The 26,556-nt window shown below is 20.5% G+C and overlaps 4 protein-coding genes across 4 annotated transcripts; 2 read left to right on the top strand and 2 right to left on the bottom strand.

The window, feature by feature from the left end:
- Positions 1-2,201: 2,201 nt before the first annotated feature.
- On the top strand, positions 2,202-4,205 carry PBANKA_0720400 (conserved Plasmodium protein, unknown function; the record flags this gene model as incomplete). Its single annotated transcript, XM_034564120.1, has 1 exon — positions 2,202-4,205. One exon carries the CDS (start codon positions 2,202-2,204, stop codon positions 4,203-4,205), a length of 2,004 nt encoding a protein of 667 aa, XP_034420948.1.
- A 730-nt stretch (positions 4,206-4,935) lies between these two features.
- On the bottom strand, positions 4,936-6,240 carry PBANKA_0720300 (eukaryotic translation initiation factor 3 subunit M, putative; the record flags this gene model as incomplete). The annotated part of the gene is made up of 1 exon (XM_034564118.1): positions 4,936-6,240. One exon carries the CDS (start codon positions 6,238-6,240, stop codon positions 4,936-4,938), a length of 1,305 nt encoding a protein of 434 aa, XP_034420947.1.
- A 2,223-nt stretch (positions 6,241-8,463) lies between these two features.
- On the top strand, positions 8,464-11,637 carry PBANKA_0720200 (protein SOC1; the record flags this gene model as incomplete). Its single annotated transcript, XM_034564117.1, has 1 exon — positions 8,464-11,637. One exon carries the CDS (start codon positions 8,464-8,466, stop codon positions 11,635-11,637), a length of 3,174 nt encoding a protein of 1,057 aa, XP_034420946.1.
- A 583-nt stretch (positions 11,638-12,220) lies between these two features.
- On the bottom strand, positions 12,221-26,421 carry PBANKA_0720100 (conserved Plasmodium protein, unknown function; the record flags this gene model as incomplete). The annotated part of the gene is made up of 10 exons (XM_034564116.1): positions 12,221-12,307; positions 12,393-12,470; positions 12,599-17,606; positions 17,738-19,794; positions 20,065-22,287; positions 22,403-22,602; positions 22,799-22,917; positions 23,046-23,158; positions 23,283-25,282; positions 25,389-26,421. The coding sequence occupies 10 exons, from the start codon at positions 26,419-26,421 to the stop codon at positions 12,221-12,223; spliced, it is 12,918 nt and encodes a 4,305-aa protein (XP_034420945.1).
- Between the last annotated feature and the right edge of the window lie 135 nt (positions 26,422-26,556).

Here is a 26,556-nt window from a genome sequence, read left to right as displayed (position 1 = left end):
AAACTACATAAGTGTGCATATTCATCCATATATAAACTACTATATATATACATACAAGTTTATATGTGTACATGTGTTAATTTTATATTTTGTTAAGTCGAAGAAATGTGAAAGTGCTTCATTTTTAAATATGATAAAAAATTTTGTGATTAATATTTTATATTTATAATAAAATGCTTCTTAATATAAATTTATGTGTAATATAAAAGTATTCTATAATATATAATACATGTACAACGAAATTATGATATTATAAAATGGATGAAAAGAGAGAAAAAAATGAGAGTGTGTTAGTGCCCTTATATTAGTTATTTGTCATGGATTATTGATGGATATATTATATATTCATTCATGAGTCTTATTCAAATAAGCTATGAAGGAAATAAAAAATAAAAAAAAATACATTACATCTATAGTTATATTATTAAAGGCAAACATAATGTGCTATTTACCTTAATGTTTTATTGTGTGTTATCTTTGTAATAAAATATAATAATTTTCTTACATTTTTATATACAATCATGAAGAAGCAATTTTAAAAATATATAATAGTATATATCTACATTCATTCTTAGGCATGCATATACATATATATATATATACTGCACACATTAGTTCTTGACAAATTTTTGATGAGATAATTATTTACTTTAAATCATATAATCATGAACAATTTATAGCATATGTGATATAGGATCTTTATAACACAATATGAGCAAAATTGTTATATTAGATTAGTAATATAAATATGGATACACATAAATATACGTTATTTATATATAATTACATGACTAATTAATACGTACTATATATTAATACATATATATATATATATATATATATATATATATATTCAATATATAAGCAAAGAAATCCAATACTTATTTGTTTCTATATATTATAATCATATAAGAAAATATATTTTACATTTTTATTGTGTATATCTACATGTATATACATTACGATTTTTACATACCCATAGATATTATTGCGGAAACGGATTATAATAACTGGATGCACAACTTATATTCATGTCCTACATACATTGCTTAGAAATATATACTATTTACTAAAGAAAAAAATACATAGAAAGTAATGTGCATTTTATTTTTTTGTGAGTTATTCACTAAGCAAGTATATTCCTTTGTAGATGTTTTATTTTTAAAAAGGAAATCGCTACTAGCATACAACAGTTGTGCATATATGTACCAGTATATATATATATATATATATATATATATATATGTGTCTTGAACTACTATTTTTTATAATTATACCAATTTTTTTAATTTATATGCAATGAACGTTATTTTTATAGCGCAACTCATATTTATTTCATGATAATTATATATAAATAATAGTTGTAATATTAATTTTAGTTTTATTTTTTATATTTTATTTTACGAGAAATATATTTAATTATAAGCATGAGAGGAAAAACAACATACCACAATATTCAATAGGGACACGGTTTATATATATATTTATTTATATATATATTTTTTTTTTACGTTAAAATATTAGTACCAAAATAGAAAGTATGTTGTTTAAGTAAATCAAAAATAAACAATGCCTATAAAATTATGTGTACATATTATAAATTAAATTTATGGAAAATATATATATACATACATTTTTAGAAAAATATATATGTATATTTTTGTAAATAAATTATATGTTTATATTATATATAATTTTTTTTGTTGTTGTTTATTCTTTTTGTTTTTAATTAAATTTTAATAATTAAATTATTTTGAAGATTGCATATGATCAGAAGAAAAATATATTTATATATTTTTTTTTAAAGTCAAATTTGAAGCCGTGTTTGCAATATTTACTATCGTTTTATATTTTTTATATTATAATTATTTATTTACTATTTTTTATTGTTAATATGTATACGAATATATATGTACTGTTTGTATAGACATATATGTATGCATACAAATACATTCTTCCGGCTTATGTATATGCATGTATTTATTTTTGCATATATCCATAGCAAATTATATACATATGTAAATACTAAACATATTTTATATGTATTACGTATATATATTTATACATATTTATTTTTTTTTGTAAAAAAACAAATAAAATAAATAGAAGAACGGAATTACCTTTAGTATAATTCTATATATTTCAATAAATGTATAGAACAAAATAAATTAACAAAAAATAGAAACAAACGAATAATAAAAATGGCGATAGACACATATAAAAAATCCAAAAAGCTATCCTTAGGAATGCATTATAATAAGGATAATTTTAATAGAAGGCGGGGAAACTCATATGGATATAATAGGTACCGAAGTTATAATTATTACAAATTACCAAACTATCAAAAATCCCAAAATCGCGAAATGAAATCTGAGACAAACGATAGAGATACGAATGAATCAAAAAAGGTAAACAGCGTCATTGATACCAATTTGCAATGTAATACATCTAACAATAGCAATTCTATGAGAAAAACCAAAATTGGAAAGAGCGAAGGAAACAAAAATGAAGAAACTGGCGAAGAAACAAAAGACGAAAATAAAAAAATAAATGTCGTAAAAATATTAAAAAGACCCGCAGATAATGTGCATAATGATATTGAGCATAAATCATTAAAATTAGTAATAAAAAATAATTTAAATAATAAAATTGGTGAATTAGAAGAAAACGAGAAAAATAATAATGATAATGGTAGCAATAATGGTAAAAATGACAATAACGAAGGAATTGACGAAAAGAAAAAGGAAAAAAAATGTAAAAAAAATTTAGCTAGCAAAAATTTATCGAAAATAAAAGACAAAGATATTTTTAATTTTACGTCAACTCAAGAATTATTTAATTTACTTCTGCAAAATGTTAAGGAGAATGATGATGATAATAAAAACAATGCGCAACAAATTGCATCACCGAATAACGAAAACAATTTTGCAAAACAAAAGAATGTTGAAATAATGGATAAAGAAAAGGAATCAGCTACGAAAAAAAGTAAAAAAAATAAATCACACAATATAAAAATAGCAAATACAAATATTACAGAAACAAAAAATAGCAAATATCAAGTGGATGCTAAAAATAAAAACGATTTAAATGGGCAAATGCAAACAAATAACAATTGCATCTTAGGAGGACAAGCTGATGGAAATAGTGCTATGGAAAAAAGGGTTACCTTTCAATTGGTAGATGATTTATCCCTTGCGACAGAGAAAGATATAGATGTTGGAAGCATTGATAATATCAATAAAATGAATGGAATGATGGGAAATGTTTATTCGAAAATATCATCTGCTAAATATCCATCTTATGTTATGAATTCACATTTACTAAATAATATACCAAAAGAAGAGTTATGCAAAACATTAAGCTTAAAACATGAATCGTTTAAACAGTTAAAAAAAGAAGATGATGAATCTTTATTTGTTATACCATTATATATGCGATCACCCAAACCAGAACAAATACCAATACCCTCTTTATTTTCAGCCAATAATAGCAACTTGGCAGCTGATGTATACCATGGAAATGAAGGATTTCCATCTAATTGTGTAAGCAGCTTAGATAACATAAATGAATATTTGATTGGAAGTAATTCGATAAAGTTTTCAATGAACAACCAAGAAAATTCCGAGGAATATTATTCAACACCCACACTAATTGGATTTAATAATTCAATTTTCTCAAAAACATCTACCGAAAAATGTAACAGCAAAGTAGTAAATGTACCGAAAAATGGCAGTAATAATAATAATATAAAATCCGAAGTGTCAAATTCAAACAAATTAAAAACAAAAAAATATGGAAAAAATTTTAAAAATTCTATAACGAATGAAAGTCCAAACACCTTGGTGGGAGTAGCAAATGATGAAACTGGTTTAAATGTTTCTAAAAAAAATAAAACATATCTTAACAAAAAATATATCTCTTCAAATTTAGACCCAAATAAATTAAGATTAAAATATGATACATTAAACATAGGTAATGTTAAACCAAGAAAATTACATAACAATGAATATTATGCTTATATAAAAACCACGAATTATATGAATAGCAGCCATGCATATAATAAAACTAGCAAAAACTTTAAATTTGACAAATATTTCAACAACAGGAAATACAACTTTAAAGCTACTTATGTTAACGATTCAGCAGCTGCTCAAAGAAATAAAAATTTTAATTCCTTTAAAAATGTCAAAATTGAAGCCTATTAAATATATATATCCCTTGTTTTTTCACACCTCTATATTGAAATATATATATATTTATTTATACATTACTCCGTGAATTTGACTATATTACAACCTTTTTAAAGAACAAATTAAAACATTCATGATCGAAATTAGTGCATATTTGTTTTGCTTTCATTTTTACTTGCATTGATCATAAAAAACTACTAAATAAAACTTTGCTGAACAAAATTAAAATATATAAAACTGGAAAAAATATAAATCTTAAGCGTTCAAATGAAGCAAAATTGGATACATTATAAATTTTCATTATCTTGATTATTTATTTTAACGAAATGAAATCGCAAAGATTGGATTAGCAAACACTTATGATTTTTGCTCAATCATAGAAAGTTAAAATATAAATGTTATCTCAAAATATTTTGTTGAGGATATTAATATATGCAGACCAAGTTATAATACTATTTTTTATTGGATAAAAAATGAGGATAAAAAAAAAATGAAAAAAAATGAACGTGTAATAAACATTTTTTATATATGCACATGCAGTTTTTATGTAATATATTTAACTTATTCAAAATTATAAAAATGTTAAAAAAAAAAAAAAAAGAATTTGCAAAAAATAATAAATTATTTATATATTCTGTTATATTACACTATATATAATATGTCAATACATTATTGAATTCAATATGGGTTTATATATTTTTACTGGTTTAATATTTATAAGATATTCAAAGTTTGAGAATATATATTATGCTTTATTAGAGGAAGATTTACGATGTGTTGTTAGATCAAGAACTTTCTGAACATTCTTTATATATTTTGCAATTTGATTATTAAGATGTTCCCATTGTTGTTCGTCAAACTGTCGTAAAATAGTTGTTTTCATATGTACCGTTTTGTTTATTTGATCTATTTTTGCATCAATAATATCACTACCTATTGCCGATACAAGTATTTTTTCAACTTTTAGCATGTTAATATTTAACTGCTCTGATATATATTGAATATTCTGAACCTTATTATCTTTAAATAAAGAAATTATAGATAATAAATATATTTTGTTTTCAGAATTTTCAAGATCAATATTATATTTTGTAAAAAATTTATTTCCATATGTTTCTTTAAATGTTAAAAACTCTTGTATATTATATTTATAAAAGATTGTTAATAATTCATATATTGGTTTATGTTCTTCTATATATTGCAAATTTTGAATTGCATCTAAATTAACAATTTCGTGAAAAAATATATTATTATTAAGATTAATTGAATCAACAACTAATTCAACACTTGCTTTTATCGTAGATGCATGATTTAAAATCTCTTTACTTTCTTTTTGAAAATAATATATATGTTTTTTTAAATGTTTATATGAATCTTCATATTTTTTTAATTTTTTTAATTCTTCAGCTACGATTAAATATATTTGTCTCTTTTCGTGATTGCTTATATTCCATTCCTTTATCCAATCATCTATAGATTTTATATATGGTAAAATAGCATGGAATATATTGTTTTGTGATGAAAATTGTAAAATAGCTATAAATGTTGGAAATCGAAAAGAAAAATTAACATTAAATGAATTATATAATAACTGTAATATTTTTAATCTTAATTCTGGAAAAACATTATAATTTTTTATAGCCTTTATGAAATTATTTGTTGCATTATTAAGATCGTCAACACTTTTAAATTCTAATTGTAATATTGAAATTAATATTACAAAATATTCTTCTACTTCTTTATAAAATTCATTAAAACTTTTAACACATTCCTTATTATCTATTATCACATTTATTTTTTTATTCTTTTTTGTTTCAACTAATGTTTCAAAAACACAATCACTAGCAGATAACAACAAAGAAAATATTTCAGATCTATTATTTGTTTCTGATTCTTTGTCTTGGTTTTGATAAATGTTTAAAAATTTTTTAAAAAAAACTTCATATTCTTGAATATTTTTTTGTTTCAGAATTCCTAAAATCCAATCGCCAATTGTGACAGCAGTTACTGTTCCGGACAAGTCATGTGTTAACTGGATATAAACTGACATTGTTATAAATTTTGTAAATACAAAAAAGCGAGAAATGTCTATATATACCTTATTTTATAAAAATATACAATTTTTGGTATAAACAAATCGAAAATTAATATAAATAGAGTTGTTTCAAAATCAATTTCTTCTTTAATACTTTTTCATATATATATACAAAGCAAATTTCATCAAATTATTTTTAAATAAAAAATTATTTTGAATTTTATTTTTTCTCTAAAAATTTACTATGTATCATAAACCCATTGCAATTTTTTTTTATTGTATTATGCTAGTATTTTACCGTTATTTTTAAATATTGAAAAGTTGGGGAAAATATTTATAGTTTTTTTTGCGCTATTTTTTTTTTCAATTAATAAATACTGGTTAATTCCCTATTAGGTTTAAATGCTTTTCACAAAATATTTTTTTTCACAATTTATTTTGCTATTTTTATATATTTTATTACATTTTGGGGTTTATTATTTTTTTTCTATTTCTTTCACAATATTATAGAGTACGTAGAATATATAAATTTGAAGCTTGCCCAAAATAAAGCTATAATATTTTATATTGCCCATGGGGGGGGTTGTACAAATTTGCATATATATTAAACACCGGTTTGTTTGCATATGTTAATATAAAAACTATGCACAAAGATATTTCCTTTGTTTATTTTTTATGGGTACATTTATTAATATATTTTTTTTCCAATTTTTATCGTTATTTTTTTAAATTATTTCATTTTTTTTTGCATTTTTTACCGAATAAAATGATATACAAAAAATTTATAGCAAAATGGAAAAATAATCAAGTAAAAAATAACAGAATAAATTATTTCGTGGGGGGATTTTTTATTTTAATATCATTATATTTATTTTTTATTATATTATAATTATTCCGTTTTTTTTTTTTTTTTTTGGATGTATTTTGCCAGTTTGCTATTTTCATTAATATTCCATATACTGAAAAATATACACATACTAAAATCTTATGTTATTTATATAAGGACATATATATATCCCTATTATTATTTTAAATATTCAACACTAATTATATAAGAACATTCTTTTCATATTAATATAAATAAAATGGTAATATATATATAGATACATACATCATGCACATATTTATATATAAAATATAGAGAACTATACAAATTATGTTGGCTTAAATTTCAATATACAATTTTCTACGAAAAATAAATATGTTAACATTTGTTATATATACTTTCTGAATACAATAATATATAATGCATCCCATATTATGTGTAAAACACTATTGTAAATTTGATGTAAATAAGCATTATATGTATATATATATATATATATATATACATATATACATTCTTTTGCTTTGTTTTGTTTCACTTTTTTTCTTTCATGAAATCATAGTACAATCTTAAGAATAAATACCTTTTTATTATCTTTATAGGCGTTTCTGTTTTATTAAAATTGAAAAAAAAAAATTAAAAATATTATAGTGCGAATTTACGAACATTGTATTATTATACGCCTTGTCTATTCATTTTTTTTGTATTTATGAGCATTTTTTATTGCATATATAGTATATATATATATATATATATATATGTATGCATGTATGTATATATATTGTATTAGTTAAACATATTTATGCATTCATTTTATATATTTAATTTTTCGCGAACTCAAGTAATTAAATTTTTTATTCTACATTTTATTTGCTTATATATTATTGGCATATTCGGCAATCTTTAAAATATATAGAGGATTTTGCGCTCGATATATTTATTCCCAATTTAGTTAATATTCTTAGTTAATGTTTTTTTTTCGTATTTTATAAACTTACACACATATAGTCCATTTATTTCATTTCATTTTATATTTTTTTAAATTGAAAACCATTTGAATTTCCTTGTGAAACACCAAAATTGTGAAAATACATTCCATTGCAGAAAATTTTGAAGTTTTAATTCGTTTTATTTTAACAATAATGTATGCTCATACATTTATAATACTACCCATATATATATAAACAAGTTACATATATATCTAAACGTTCATAACTGATTCGTTTCTATATACATTATTCAAATATAAGTTAATTTATGCGCCGACATATGCATATAAATACATAAATACATACAAGTCAACTCAAAACAGTAGTTTAAAATTTATTGTCTATTTTTATTTGTATAAACTTGTGAAAGAATTGTAAATATTTTTTTTGTTTATTTATAATTTAAATTCAATGAATAACAACATGGATTGGAAATTTAAAAGCGAATCATCAGTTTTCGAACTTTCAAAATATATTGAAACCCAAGATTTAGAAAGTATATTGAACTATGAATGTTTATTACACGAAATAAAATCTGAAAATTATGAATTAATTAATTATATAGTTAAAGATGATAATTTAAAAAAAATTATAAGTTATATAATTGACGAATTTTATGATAAAAATAACTATGATAGATATTATCGATTTCCATATAAATGCCATCAAATTATTAGTTCTGAAAATAAACTAATCACTGATTCTATAGTATATAATAATAATTTAATGAAATATTTTTGGAGTTTTATTTTGAATAAAAATCAATTAAATGAAGTTTTGGCGGGATATTTTAGTCGGTGTGCAATAGCAATATATAATAAAAATTCTAAAGAAGTTGTAAATTTTTTAAAAAAAAAAAAAGAATTATATTTAAAAGGATTTCTATATCATTTTTATTCTAGAAATATAACTGAATTATTTAAAGTATTGTTATTTGTTAAAATACCATATTTAACTATATTTGAAAATAAAAATATTATATATCTTATTTTAAGTAATTTAAATGGAAATTTTTCAGATAATGAATATATTATTTCAGACAGAGAGGATAACATAGCATGTCTTATAAGGGATTTATTTGTTAGGAAAACAGAAATATATTATTTTAACTATTTTATAATTGATTTATCATCACAAATTTCATTTTTGTATTTAATAAAATGTGTTTTTTCGGAATGTCCATACACAGTTTCAGCCGCTATAACGATAATATCAGATTTACTTCATTATACAGTGCTCGCAAAATCATATAATCAAATTGATTTTTATGAATGTTTAGATATATATAATAAAGAAGAAGAAGCTAAAAAAAAAGAAGAATTAAAAGAATTTGAAATTTTACAAAAAAAAAAAGAAACAAAAAAAAAAAAAAAAAAAAGAAAATCTATCAAATTATTAGAAGAAAATATATTTGTTTCTAAAACGCATCTTATTTCTAATCAAGGTTATCAAACTATTGTAGAAGATAATTTATTTTTACAAAACTCAAACATAGATGCAAATTCTGATTTTGCAACTATTGAAACTGTACAAAATGAATATGAAGAAAAGGAGGAAAATGAAGAAAAAGAGGAAAATGAAGAAAAATGCGAAAGAGTTAAACGTGAAATTGAAAAAATAGAAATCGAACAAAGCAATGATATAAATAAAGATACACAATTAAATCATATTAGTAAAAAAATAAAAGAAGAAAAAAATATACCAATTCAAACAATATGTAATGGAGATATAAATGAAACCTTGGTTACATCAGAACTTTCAAATCAAAATATATTAGCAGATGGTTTTGAAAATCCTAATAATTTGATATATACAGATATAACAATTGAAAAAAATATAAATTTTAATGATAATGTTGATAATAATCAAACTATAAATTATAATGATATAAAAAATGAAAGATGTAATAGTGATGGTTTTTCTTTTGCTTCAGATTTTTCTTCGGATTATTCTACAAATGATGATAACATAGAACATTTAAAAAAAATAAAATTTGAAGATGTCCTAAATAAAATGAAAAATATTGCTACAATTAAAAAAGTTTCGCAATATCAATCTGAATATAAATTAAATAAAGAAGTAGAAGTTTTATCATGGAATTCAATTTCCCAAAATGATAACATTCCTCAATTAAATCACCAAAATGTCCAAAATTTACAAAATGAATTTATTTGCTCCGACATAACTAATAATACAAACAACATATATAATGAAATGACTGTAGAAGCAAATAAAATGGAAATGGTAGATATCGAAACGGGACATGAATTTATTCAAAACGATCAAGATAATAACAGTTTGCAAAATAATAATTCTAATAATATTAAAACAACATTTAATATATTTCAAAAAGAAGAAAGAGAGCCAACAATAACTTTAGAAAAATGGGTAGAATATTTAGAAAACACATTATTTATAGATATATGCTTTTTAGGATATATAAAGGATATTATGAATATATATATAAAAAATATAAAAAAAAATAAAGATAAAAATATTTTAGGATTTACAACTTTAGAAATTATACAATTAATAAAAACATTAATTAAAACAAAATCAAAAAATATATTAACTGAAATAATTGATGAAGGATTTTTTGATATATCTATTGATATATTTTTTAAATTTAAATGGAATAACTTATTACATATATCTGTTTGTGATCTTTTACAAACTATAATATTTAAAGAAAATGAATATTCTTATGTTCTATATTATATTTTAGCTTTAACTACATTTCTTCCAAAATGTTTGCGATATTTTGATGTTGTTAGGCGATGTCGAAATATAAAAAAAAAAAAAAAAAAAAAAAAATTAGAAGCCTTAATCGATTGTGGTTATAAAGCACATCTTCTTCATATTTGTCAAATATTAAGCAACAAATCTTTAGAAATTAAATGGTTATCAAATTTTTTAGTTACTGTTTCGGGATGGAATGATATAATTATTGAAGAATTAAATCATTATTCTTTATATTTTAATGATTCCAATTATATTAATGATAAAAAAATTGAAGATACAAACCAAACACAATTACTACAAAATAATAATCAGAATATTTCTCAAATCACCGATTTTAACAAAATCCAAAATTCAGAAAATAATAATTTACTAATTCATCCCCAAAACGTTCAAATCTCAAAAGATATTGAAAATCCTCAAATTTCATCAGAAATCTTAGACAATCCCCTTACTCCAAATGATCAAAATAATCAAAATGATCAAAATAATCAAAATGATCAAAATAGTCAAAATGATCAAAATAGTCAAAATGATCAAAATAGTCAAAATGATCAAAATAGTCAAAATGATCAAAATAGTCAAAATGATCAAAATAGTCAAAATGATCAAAATAATCAAAATTCTAGTGATATAAATTTTAGTAACTATTCTAATGCTATAGATATTTTATTTGATGAAAATAAAAATGTATATTCTAAATATGAAGATGAATTTCAAGATAATAAAAATTCTTTCAATTTTGAAAATTATAATCAGTTTACTAGTATTGATAATACTCAGAATAATAACACAAATTTTGCGGACAATAAAAATAATTATTTGTATGAAGATAACGCAAATGAACAAAATAATTAGTATTAATTCTTTATTTTTTTTTAACATTTTTAGACAATTTATATTTATTACGAATATACATTTAGCAAATTGATATATTATATTTAGTTTTTTTTTAATCATAAATACAATTATATATTCCCCAATTCAACTAATTAGGGATGATACAAAGAAAATCCAAAATTAAATTATTTCATACATATATCACAGTTTATTAACTAATCATATTATTATCAAATATACATTCCCTATTTATTTTATTTCCTTCTTTTTAATGCTTACAATATTCGAAATTGTCGAAGTAACGTAGCTTTCATTGCACCTTATATCCATAATTTTTGTTTTCTATATCATGTATTCTACATATCATTTTAAAAATAAACATTTAAAAAGAAGCTCATAAACAATATATATTTTTTTGTATATATAATTCACAAATGAAAATATAAAACGTCATCTACTAATAAATAATCTCAAACCATCTTTTAGTGTAAAACGTTATTACACGCATATATATTATAATAGTTTAAATTCATTCAAATTCAAACAAGTATAAAATATAATATTTAGATAAGTGCATGCGCAATATATTCGACCAAAGAAATTACCCACTTTGTATTTCATTTGATTCTGAAATATCATAAATTATTATTTCATCTTTTTTGTTAAATATTCTACTTTCTCTTTTTTCCTGCAAATTAAAAATATATATATATATATATTTGTTAATATTGCTAAAATTGTTTCATTTTTCCGTTTTTTCTCCCATTTTTTACCTGTTTAAATTCGTTGAAAAAAATGCTAAATTTTGTGCGGTTCGCTTTTAAAATATCTCGTATTATATTTTTCTCATTCTTAAAATAAAATAGAAAATATAAATTCCATATATAAATAAAGTTTCAAATTAACAACTGTATTTATATTTATTTGAAAATGTATTATGCATAAAGATAGAATAAATGTCGTGAATATAATAAGCTACCTCAGTATATAACTCATGGGAAGGTGTAAAATGCGAAGAAATTATATAAGAAAAAATATTGTTTTCTGTTTTAATTAATAATAAAAATGAACTGTTAAATGCCATAATGTTTATTTTATTCGTTCTAGTAATCATAAATTTATTAAAACTATTATATTTTAATATTCCTTGTTTTGGTATAATACTATAATTATGTATTCCATCTGAATTTGTTTTATCTCGTAATTGATTATAACCAACTATATAAGCATCGAAATACGAATCACTATTATTCTTATAAAAAATATTTAAATTTGTTTCTGAATATAAATTATTATCTATATATATATTTATACATTTTTTTGATATATTGATATAGTTAAATATTTCTAAAAATATATAATTTTTTTCAATTGTTACAAATTCTTTTATTTTTTCACTTTTTATTGATTTAACTTTTAATATTTTATCATCATTTTCATATTGATATCTTTCATCATTTTCCACATTTAATACATCTTCATTCTTTTCCTTAATTTCCACTTTTTTAATCATTACAAAAAAGTTACAATGAAATGGAATATCTGCTAATAATTCCAAACTGATAACCAAATAACTTTCTTTATCTTCAATTATATTTATATAAAGAAAATTATTTAATATATTTTCATTCATATTAAAAAGAATATTATTTAAAACTTCATTCCCATAATTGTCTTTACAATTTTCTTCTATCTTGTCAGAACTTTTTAAATTTGTTAGATTTAGAAAAAATATTTTATAATTTGATTTTTCCAGTAAAATATTTCGATGCATAATATTTTTTTCCTGTTTTTTTTTTTCTAACTCTTTTATTGTGTGATAATATTTTTCCATTTCTCCAATATTTTTTTTATTTATAAATATGTTCATACTAGTTTTAACCATACAAATACTTTGAATAAATATTTTACCATCAGAATAAACAACTTCTTTGTTATTTATCGCATCTCCATTTTTATGAAACTTATTATTCATTTCCACTTCCCTTTCATAACACTCTTCTATTCCTACCTCTGATGAATCAGATATGCTTACTTTGTCTAAATAAAGTATATGGTTGTTTGTTTTAGAACTTACTTCTATTGTACTATAACCATCCGATTCAACTTGTTCTAAATTATCTTCAATCCATGCAATTTCTGATTCACTATCCTTTTTAACTACCCCCAAATCTTCTATATCATTACAACCAAATGATGAGCATTTTGACATTTCATTTGAAATGTAATTCAATTGTTTACTACAAATATGTTCGATATTGTCTAAATTATTTTCTTCTTCCTTTTTATCCATTATTATACGATATTTTTCAGGAAAAAATTCACTTTTTGTATTATTAAAAAATAACTCATATTCATATATTATATATTGCTTACTCTTATTTTCTTTTCTTTTATTATGTATAGGGTATAATAATATTAGCAACTTTTCCATCGATTTTGCATATTTGCAAAAATAAGTCGAAAAAATAGAAAAGTGCTTTCTTTTTTTTATTTTAAAATTTTCATTACTTAATAATTTAAAATATTTATATTTCGTATTTAATATCACTTTTTCTTTCAGTTCCTTCTCATTTTCAATATCTTTACTTCTCGCTTCCTTGTACATTTTTAGACATTTTATTTCATTCCCATCATTATGCATATGGTTTTTACTCCTAACTGCTTTGAGCATACATTTTACATATATTTTTGAAGAAAATGGATTAAATAAATTGATATTAAAATTATATAAGCAAAATGAATTATGTATTACTATTCTTTCTTTTATTTTTTTTTCTTCTATATACCCACCCTTTAAAAAATAAATAAAATCTCCAAATATTTCGCTTCGTATTATAATATAACATTCTTGTGAGGTACCAACAGTTGGTTTATATTTAATTAAAATATAACTTCCAGCTGTTTTATTATCACAATTTATCATACTATAATTTATTTTGTTACTTAGATATATTCCCTTTATATTGTGTCTTATATTTTTGGGGGTTTTCACATCAACACTTTTATTTTCATTATTATTCATCTTTTCAAAATCTGGAATATTAGAAAATTTATCTAAATCATTTGTTTCAATTTTATTATTGTAAAACTCAATTTCACTATTTAAGTTATACTTCTCAATACAATTGTATGATCTATCTTTATCTATTCCATTTAATTTTACATCATCTATGTTTATATTACTTTCCTCAATATACTCTCCTATTTTATAATAATAACTTGTGTTTGTCTGGTATGTTTCTAATTTGTTTACATATCTTTTATTTTTGTTGGAAAATTCGAAATTCAAATGTATTAAACAAGATTTTGATAATAATGAAGAAAAGCTGCTAATATCTAATTGAGTTCGAAATCTAGCTAATAATATTAATATATAATAACTTACACCTTCATTTTTATTATATATAAAAAAAAAACCAATATTATGACTTGTATATTTTATATCTACATTTATATACTTTTCACAATACTTTATTAACTCTTCAAATATTTTTTTTTCATTTTTTTCCAAATTTAATCTTTTTGTCATATTTCTTTGCAAACAATCTCCTTCATTTTTTATTTCTTCCTCTTCATTTTGAAGGAAATAAAAATTTGATAACTCATTTGAAATGTCTGCAAATTCTATACTCTCATTTTGTTCTACTTCATCCTTTCCCATGCATTCAGTTTTTTTCGTTTTATTATATTTTGAAGCTTTTTCTTTTTCCTCATTTAATCCAAAATTGACATATTTCGTATCTTCTTCATTTTCACATTTTACAATATTATCAAAATAATTCGGTATTTTTGGAGCATATCTTATTGTGTATACATATGCGTCTTTTGCTGATATTTCAATTTTCTTTTTTTCTATATATTCATTCATATATAAAAGTAAAAAATATTCTTCTTTTTTATTTCCGTTATTTTTTAACACTATTTCTTTATTTAACACATCTCCTATATTACTTTCGAGCATTAAAACATTGATCGGTTTGTTTAAATCTACTGTAACTTTTAATTTATACCAAAAAAAGGAATTTACCAAAGAAAATTTTTTAGATGTAATATTAGAATCATTTTCAATCATATATCTAGAATCCTTTATGTTATTCTCATCTAGTATTCGAAAACATTTAAATATAATGCACCCAATGAATTCCCCTATATGTATGCTTCTAACAAAAAAAGTATAAACCTTCTTTTGCTTTGGAAGCATTTCTATTTTTTGATCCCCAAATATAATTGATAAATCTGAATAAATTTTATATTCACAGTGAAAATCTAACTCATTATAAATTTCAATACTTACTGCCTTTTTCATTTTATTTAAAATTTTTAAATGAATTGTATCTTTAGGGTATGGTTTCATAATATTTGCTTTTACATTAATTTTTATTACATCTTTCTCATTTTGTACATTAGTTAAAATTATAAAACATGAACATGTTACTTCTACAATTGAATAACATCTTATTTCAAAATTAAATGATTCGACATCTTTATCTATTTCAATATATTCATCATAATGAAATATTTTGTAATCTATTTTATTTTTATTCATATCTAATACTTCGCTACTAGAGCATTTATATATTAAATTATTATTAGTATAATTATATATAGACACATATTTTTTTGATAATAAATATGCATTTTGATTAAATGTTACATTCATAATATTATTATTTTCTTTTTTATTTATGCTTGCAATTATTTTGTACAATTTATTACATGAATTATATGCACTATTTTCATTTATTTCAGATATTTCTAATTTATCATATCCAAATGGTTGTATAGAATTATTTACATCTTCATTATATTTTATTTCTTTATTTGTCATCAAAACAATGTTATATTCATATACACCCATAATTTCTTCATTTATATTAAATTCATATAAATAGTTATTTTTTTCTTTTATTTCATCATAAAAATTGTCTAAACATAAATCATTTTCATTCATTTTATTTAAAAAATCATTATAATTACATTTTTGGAAAGATCCTAGTTTTTCCTTTATCCCAGTTTTACCAGCCTTATCACACATTATATAAAATTTGTCATTTATTTTATTTATATAATTTAGGTAGCTTTTTAGGTAATTTAAAAAAACGTTATTACCCATTTTGTTTAAATAACATAAAATAAATTGTATACATTTTAAAAACCTTTTATTTATTGGAGTTAATTTTATCTGATATGAAAATTTTGATAATTGAGAGTTTATTTTTATAACTTCTTCTTCCTTTATATTATTAATATAAAATAAACAATTTAATTTACAACTTGATATTACACATTTTGTCTTTATATCTTTAGCACAAAAAAGTAAAAAACATAAATAATATCCTTCTATAAATGGGCAAAAATGTAATGTGATTGTTCTTTTCTCATTTTCTTTGCTAACAAATGGTTTCATATTTTCTATATAAAAACAACTAAAATAATCTTTATCACAATTTAAATTTTTTTTTAAATTAAAATTAAGTAAAGAACAAACATCACATTGGTTGTATGATTTTTCTTCATTTATGTTTCTATTAATATTGCTTTTATTTTTATAATTAATATTTTCTTTATTCTTATTATTTAATATGTCTATAGAGAAATTTCCCTTTTTAATTTCTTCACTCCTTAAATTTTTAACATATATATGATACATATTCATATTTATGTCCACCTTTTTCGAGATATCGTTTATTAAATTTATTTCTACACTTTTGTTTTCATATATTTTACCCCTCATGTTAAAGCATTTTATTTCACTATTTTTCAACATTATGTTTATTTTTGATGAATTTGCTCCATTAGCACTTTTCATATTCACCTTCCCTTCTTCAAACTTTAAATTGCTATTCAATTTATTCCATTCCTTTCCTTCCACCAATAAATTACTATTATTCCTCACTATTTCGGATTTTAATTCGTTCTTATTTGTTTCAACCAGTTTAATACAAATAAATTTTTCCTCGTCATTATCTCCTGGGAAAAAATTGCTGAAAAGGGAAAAGAAAAATATAAACATGAAGCAAAAATGTGGAAAAGGTGTGTGCAAAAGCTGTTCCGTTGGCTAGTTTTTTTGAACTAGCCAAAATTCAATAAATTATGAAAAAAAAAAAAAATTTACCTTTCTTTTCGTAATACTAATATGGTATAATTTTCATTATGACAAAAATTATTTTCATAGTTGTTATTTTCCTCAACATTTTGAATTCCATCATAAGATGAAGAAGATTGAAAACTATCAATAGAATAAGAAGATATAGAAGGATAGTCTCCAAAATTTGATGTATTTTTTTGGTAAGGTATAATATTATTAATATTTTCATGACTTAACAAGTTGTCTTTTTTGTGAATATCATTTATTTTTTTAGTAAAAGATGGGAATTTTATGTTAATATTATAATCATATTTTAATATTGCTTTGTCGTAATTTGGATCTATTTTTAATTTAATTTCTTCTGATTTATGAGAATCGATTTCTATATATTCTTTGTCGATTTCATATTTACTACATCCTATTAAGAAAACTGTATATCTACATTTATTATTATTTAAATTATATATTAATATTATTCTTTCATTTTGATCTATGCTTTTGTCATTATTATTTTTAAGATTTCTTTTTCCTTCATTGTCTTTGTGTAAATCGGCATTTTTTTTATGTTTTTTAGTATTTTTTTTTTTTACAATCTCTTCTTTTATTAGAATTCGATCACTTTTATAAGATTGAATATCATCGACATCTAAATAATACTTAGGTAAATAATTTGGTAATATAAAATATAAGCAATTTAAAAATAAAAATATGTGAATATAATTAAAATCGATAAGAACCTGTCTAGTTATTAAATTACTTAATTTGATTTCATTTAAAATTACTAACAAAATATCAATATTATGCATGTAATCCTTTTTATTTTTACATTCTACTTTTATTTTGTTTTTAAAAAATAAAAAATATGGTATGTGTGAAATTATTGTATATAATATAATCACTAAATTTTTTAAACTATATATATTTGTTATTTTCAGTTTGTTTTCGCTAACAATATATTTTTTTTTATTTTCTTCTCTATAAAAGTTAGATTTATCCAAATTTTTATATGAACTTTCATTATTCATATATTCAGAAGAATTATCATCATTTTTCTGCATATCATTCAATTTATTAGAATTACAATTATTATCATCAATTGAGTTGCTTTCATTTTTAGCATATTCATTTTCTTTATTCTTAAATATGTATTGTTCATTTTTTACCTTATTATAATACACATTATTGTAATGAAAATATAGCCATTCAAAAAGTATATATTCAACATTTTTATAATATTTAGAGATGTTTGTTTGATTGGTGCTAACTATTTGATTTTCTTTTTTGTGTGTGTCTTTTTTTTTATTTTGACACTTTTCTAACATCATTTTATTTTCTTTTTCTTTTTGATCGCCTCCTTTATCACTCCATAAATCCAAATTGTTTATTTTATTAACCAAATATTTTAAATCAATTAAATTATTTTCATAAAAATTGAAATAATTTAAATCTAGGTCTTTTTTTTTGGTACCCATTTTTTTTATTGTAGTTGGTTGTTTCCTTATCTTTATAACTCCATTTTTAATATTATTAATTTTTTTGTTTATTTTTTTCCCTTTTTTTTCTTCATTAATTTGAGCAAATTTTATATTTTTATTTCCATCATTAATATTATGATCCCCATTTATTTTTTCTCTTTTTGTTTTATTTCTGATATTTTCTAACATACTTGTATGTTTATTTAATTCATTGTTTTCTTTGTTTAAAATAACTAAAAAATTTATTTTTTGTATTTTGATATTTTCATGAACTTTGTTTTCTATATTGCATAATTTAATTCCTCTCAATTTATATAACGATTCTATATTAACGCAATTAAATATTTCTTTATTTAATAATTCGAAAAAAATTGTAATCCATGAATAGCTAAATACCTTTAAATGTGTTTTTAATATTCGATCAAAATATAATATTTTGTCATCATTATTATTAATAAAATTATATATATCTTTTATTTCAAAACTATCTCTTTTATATTTCACATTTTTTATGTAAAAATTATCAGGGACTTTATCCAGTATATGACAACAGTATAAATCTATGGGAAGTAGATTTTCATAAATTATGTGATTCACTAAAAGTTTTTCCTACAAAAAATGTAAAAATAAATATATATATATATATATATATATGTGTGTGTGTGTAAAAATATGTAGATACGCAATTATAATTAGACAAAATTGAACAATTTCTTTGGTTGTAAAATGTAAATCAAAAATATATTTCAAAGTATGTGCATAAAAAATGAAAAATTTAAATATAAAATATAGAGAAATAATTAAATAAAAAAATTAAGAGTCATATTTTTATTTGTATCTACAAATATATATAACTAATGTTTAAATTATCAAACATACCTCTTTTAAGCTTTTTAAAATTTGCTTTATATTTGCAAGGATATTTTCATGGATAAATATATTTTTTTCAAAGTTTTGCATCGAAATATTTTGGTATATTTTAATTTCATGTAATAAATTATATATATTTCTATTTGGATATATATGAAAAAAAATGATTAACAAATTAATAAAAAATAAAAACAAATCATTAGTATTTTCTAAAAACGTAGGAGAACAACTTTTATTTAATAGAATGTTTTGAAGAAATACAAAAACATAATCTTTTGGTATTTCATTTATTTCAATGAATTCATTTTCTTTATTATAATATACATTTCTTATATTATTAATTTTTAAATTTTTATATATACACTTTTTTTTAAATATATTACAATTTTCTATACATATATTTTTACAATAAAAAGAGAGTAACTCATTATTTTGCTCGCTAACATTGGAAATATGATAATTATCGTTTACATTTTTAAAATAATTATTTGCTTTATTTTTGTCCATTTCTTTTATTTCATTATAGCTACAATCAGTTGCACAATTTATTTTATCATTTTCAATTTTATTATCATTAACAATAGTATCAGAGTTAAACCTTTTATCTGTCCAGACTACTTCATCTATTATTTCAGATAATTTTGATCTTGAATTTTCTTTACACATATATCCATTAAAATTAGAATTATTTACCTGACTTGTTAATGGATCAAATTTTTCATATTCTACTTTTTCCAAAAAATAATCAATGTTTTCATCAATGTTTATAAACACTGGTATTTTATAAATATCATAATCTAATATACTAATTATAATTTCTGATTTAAATTTTAAATTTTTAATTGATTTACATTTTAACTCTACATTAATTTTTTTTGTTTTTATGTCGATTTCATTTCCTTGTATAAAATCTAATGACAGAAAAAAAAAATCTGTATATAAATTTTCAAATTTGTAATTTATTCTTACATAACTATATCCATAGTTATATATTTTAAAAGGGAAAGTAAATGTATCATTTAGTTTATTATATATTATATTTATATATGTAATGTCAAAATATAATTTAGGAATTTCAAATACTGATAAAATATATATACAATATTTTTTTTCGTCAAAGATTTTATCTGCTTGTTCATTTTTTACAACGCTTGTTTTTAATTCCAATATATCTACAAATTTTCCTATATCTTTACAATTTTTTAATTTTACTTCAACTTCAATTTCTTCATTTGCTTTTATTATTCCACTTTCTTCACTCATTTCGATTTCGTACATTTTTTCAATTCTTTCATTCGATTTATTTCCTACATTTTCTTGAATACATCCTTTCTTTGAATTTATATTAACATCTTTTTTTTGAATCGGTCTAGGAAGTGCTTTGTTTATTTCGATTTTTTCATTACTATCTTCATTATTTTTCATAATTTGTTTCCTTTCTATTTCTACAAAATTATGAACTAATGCTTCCAATAAATTGTCTTTTTGTTTTTTGTCATATAATAATATTCTCCATTTAATAGGGTAGCTATAATTATTTTTTAATTTTATTTTTTTAATTGCTTCTTTTTTATAATAAGTTATGAAAGCTCGTTCAGAATTGTAAGGTATAATATTTTGAAAAAATAGCAAATTTGGTGATATACTCAATTGGCTATTTTGAATATTTATATTTATAACTTCATTTGATAATTCATGTAAACATTTGTTTTCAAATAATATTTTGTTAAATTTTATTTCTTTTTTTATTATATTATTATAATAACATTGAATATATAAGGAAACAAAACACTTTGGTGATATTTTTATTTTGTACATATTTTTCTCATTTATTTTTATATCCTTATTTTTATTTTCTACAAATATAATTTTAAACTTATTTTTACTAAAATTGTGTAAAAAATTATATAAATCTATTAATTTATTAAAATAATATTTTACACATTTATTGGTTATAACATTTTCATATTCTGTCTTAAATATTTTTTTTAAAATCATAAAATCATCTTTCATATCTCTTACATTTTTATATTCTTTATTATTATATATTATTCTATTCTTTTCTGTTTTTTTATTTAATTCAATATTTAAAAAGTTAAATTCACTTAAATTTAAAATCACATTTTCTTCACACCCTCCTTTATTTACAATATTAATTTCATACCTTTTTAATTCGTTTGTTTCTTGGTCTATTTTAATGTCATTAAGAAATAATAAATTGCTTGAATAAACCTAAAATAAACATAATTTTAATTATTAATATATTCAAATAAAAACATAAATTTAACATTCGTTGTGATATAACTTATTTCATAAGTAATTAATTTAAAACAACCAAATTATTTACCTTTGTAACAATAATAGGAATAATAATATTATCAGACCCACGAATAGACAAAATTATTTTATCTTTTATTTGTTTATTTTCTTTCAATTTTATTGATACTATAATTTTAACACTTTCATTCTTATTAACATAATTATATTTATAATAAATATTAACACAATCTGGTTTGGCAACACAATTAAAGACAACCGGAATATCGCCTTCAAAAAAAAATAATGAGTAATTGATATATTTAATAAAAAAAAAAATTTATTCTTTATATTATTTAATCTTAGAAAATAATGCTAATTTTATTTTTTATGCATTTATTTAATAATTCTCAAAAAAAAAATACTAAACTAGCTACACAAACCTACACCATTTTAATAGTACTAATTTTTATTTTTATTTTTTTACCTGTATTGGTCAGGTAAAAATGCTTGAAATATTTTTTGTTTAAAATTATATTCTCAAACTTTATTTCATTTACATTTATTCTGCAAGAACATTTATTTATATCAAATATGCATTTTATTCTGTATAAATAAGACAAAAGAAAGAGAAAAAAAATTAAAATTAATAAAGATTATTTTATATATATATTTAGGAAAACTATTATTTATATATCCATTTTTTTTTTGTTAATATATATATTCAATGTTACCTTTTGTAAAGTCTATTATTGTCTAAATACAAATTAATAAAATTATCCATGTGCTCAATATTTTTTGTTCCTATAAATTTGATTGGCACAGTCTTATATTCACTAGGGTTTATCTTTCATAAAAAAAAAAAAAATTGTAATTTTGAAAAGGTAAAACACCTAGATTTAAATATACTAACTAAACAAATAAACAATAACATGGATATACAAATTTTTATTTTTATTTCTTTTTCTTACAACAAGTTTGTTTTTTGCTTCAAAAATATTTTTGGAGAATTCAAGTGTGATAGGAATGGGAATGTTAAAGGGATTATATAAAATTAAATTATTTTCACAAAACATAGATATGTCTGAATTTTTAAAATAAAAATATAATGTATTTATTTTAATGACTATATTTAAAAGTATTATATTTCCCTTAACAACTATCATATCTTCATAATTATCATTAATCTTTAATATTATATTTTCTGTATAATATTTATGATCAAATAAATAAGTTTTCTTATTATTTGAAAACTCCTCTGTCTCATATAATGATAAATTATTTTTCTCTTTTGGATTAAATGTATGATCTGTTAAAAGTTGAAAATTTTTCTTTTCGTCATTACAAATATTTCCATATTTTATTTCATTAGTGTCTATTGTTTTGCTCCAATTCTCCATTTCTGTTTTTATAATAGGTAAGTTTAAAAGTAAGTTAGTTTTTACCATTTCTTTTGAATTTCCTTTTATAAATAATAAATTTTTATCTAAATTTAAATTAGAACTATGTATGAAATTAATTTTTATATTACATTCATCATTTGTATTATGTACATTAAACATTTTTGTATATACTTGATTAAACAAAACATAATTAAAATAAATTATTTTATCAAAAATAAGATTTTTAATTTGGTTTTCTTCTAATACATCACTATATTCTAATTGAATATCCTCTTTTTTCTCATTACTTTTTTTAATATTAAATATTTTTATTTCTTTTCTCTTTTTCATATCAATATATGTTTTCCTTTTTTCGTCATATATAGATTTATTTATAAACATGTTGGCATTTTTTATTATTTGTTTATCACTTATATATATAAATTTATCATTTATTATATTATTAATTCTTTCATTTTCAGGTATTGGCTTCTTTATTCCTTGCTTCTCTTTTTTCTCATCTCTTTTATTATACATATATTTTAATATATCATTATATTTTTTTTTATTTTCCTTTAAAAAAGACATAAATTTTTCGTTATATTTATATTTGTCTAATTTACCATCTAATGAATATAAATTTTTGTCGATTCTTTCTAAATCTAACTTTTTTAAAATTTGTTCATAAATTATATCTTCATTTAAATTTTCATCTCCTATTTTGGAAATGGAAAATTTTTCTAACTCAATTGTGTTTCTATTATTTTGTTTTATCATTTTTTCATTTTTTATAACTATCGATCTTCCTATTGATGTTGTTTTTATGATTTGCGCTTTTACAAAAAACACAAAAAAATATAATTTATTACAAAAAAATAAATATAAATATTCATCTATATTTTTAATTACATTACATTTTAAATTAAGAGAAATAATATCTTTAGACAATGGATTTATAACACCTTCTTTTTTATTTAGATATATATGAGAAACTTTAGAAAAATTATAATTTATTTTTAGAAATTTATTTAAATTATTTAACTCTAAAATCAATGTTTTTTCTTCATTTTGCCCTACCATATCATAGTTTAAAAAATACATATTTGAAACGATTGATGGAAATGTTAAACAAAAAAATACATAAAATTTTAAATCTTCTTCACAATCGTCATTGCACGCTTTATTTGAAATTTTTTCATTTTTTTCATTTTTCCGAACCTTTCCAACCTTCTCATTTTTTCTTGGTTCAATAGTTGTTTTTTTCTTATTAGTAATACCCTTATATTTTTCTACAATTTTTTCATCACATTTATTTGCAGTTATTGTTATTTCTGCCATTACTGGGTAGTTTAACATATATGAATAATTTTTATCAATTTTATTTAAAATATCCACACATGATTCTATTTCGATATATAATAAAATATCAGTACAACTTTGTTTGTCTATGAAATAAATATCATTTTGTTTCTCTAACTTTATTTTTATTTTTTCTTCTATTTTTAAATTATTGCCTACATCTAAAATATTTTCTTCACTTTTTTTCTTTTCATCATTGTTAATATCAAATTCGGGAAAATTATCCAAATCTAAAAATAAAAAATAAAATGTAAACCCACATTGTTTTTTCTATTTGAGGTGGTTTAACGGCTGATAAATAATATTGCATTTTTCATTTTTTCACTTTTTCATTACCCATCAAAAGAGTACGAACATCTACACCTCTGTCAACAGCATGGGAAGCAAACTCCTTAGAATCATAAAACATCTTAACTTCAGTTTTTTTTAATTTACAAATAACTGGATACTGATTTTCATTTTTTATCTGCCCATTAATTCTTTTCGAATTTCCAAAATAAATGTAATTCAAATTTATTTGATTTGTTTTCATATTATCATATATAAATGATACTTGGCTATTTATAAAAAATGCGATAATAGTTAAATTTTTAGGAGTTTGAGAAAAGTAACTATATTCTTGTGTAATTATTTTATAAGTTTTTTGGATTTTTTCTTCGTTTTTATTTTTTATTTTAATATTAATTGTACCGGTTTCATTAGGGTTTAGACAAATCGTACTTTTGTCAAAATAAATGAACAAATTATTTTCAACAATATGTTTATTATTACCATTCGAAATAGTATTACTATTTTTATTCCCATCATTTTCAACCATTTCATTATTTATATTGTCTAGACATAAAGTTCCTTTTTTATTTCCAACATTTTTTATTTCTAGTTTTACATCATAAATTAGATTTGTTTTACATAATCCTAAATTAAATATATTATTAAATTTAAATATCGGAACCTTCTTTTTTATATATATAGGAATATACAATGTTGTGTATTCACTTTGTACTTTCACATTTATAGTTCCCTCTATATTATTTATTATATCTAAAATATTTTTTATTTTTTCATATTTATATTTATTTATATTTATATCACAAAATGAAAATTCGACTAGTATTTTTTCATAAGTACCTGGAGCAAGTTTTTTTTTTTTTATTCCTTTTATTTTTAAATATTTCGATTCAGATTCGAATATTTTTATGTTTTGAATTTTTGTGCATATATTTTTTATTTTTATAACTTTTTTTTCTATCACTTTTTTTTTTTTTTCAACAAATTCCTCGAAGCTTTCTATGCTGTCATAATAAAATTCTATGCTTTTGGGTTCTACATCTATAAGGTCAAATTTGTTTTTCTCTGCATCTAACCCCATGCTTTCTTTTACAATTATCCCGTTATATTTATCCTACTCTTATTTTTCAAATGCTCATTCATCAAAATATTATTACATCTAACCTAAATGTTCATGCATATATGCATTTCAAAATACATATAAAAAAAAAGAATC

The sequence above is a fragment of the Plasmodium berghei genome (assembly GCF_900002375.2).
Source record: "Plasmodium berghei ANKA genome assembly, chromosome: 7".
Classification (NCBI taxonomy): Eukaryota; Apicomplexa; class Aconoidasida; order Haemosporida; family Plasmodiidae; genus Plasmodium; species Plasmodium berghei.
The sequence above is the reverse complement of the archived record's forward strand: the minus strand, read 5'-3'. Positions and strand labels throughout refer to the sequence as shown.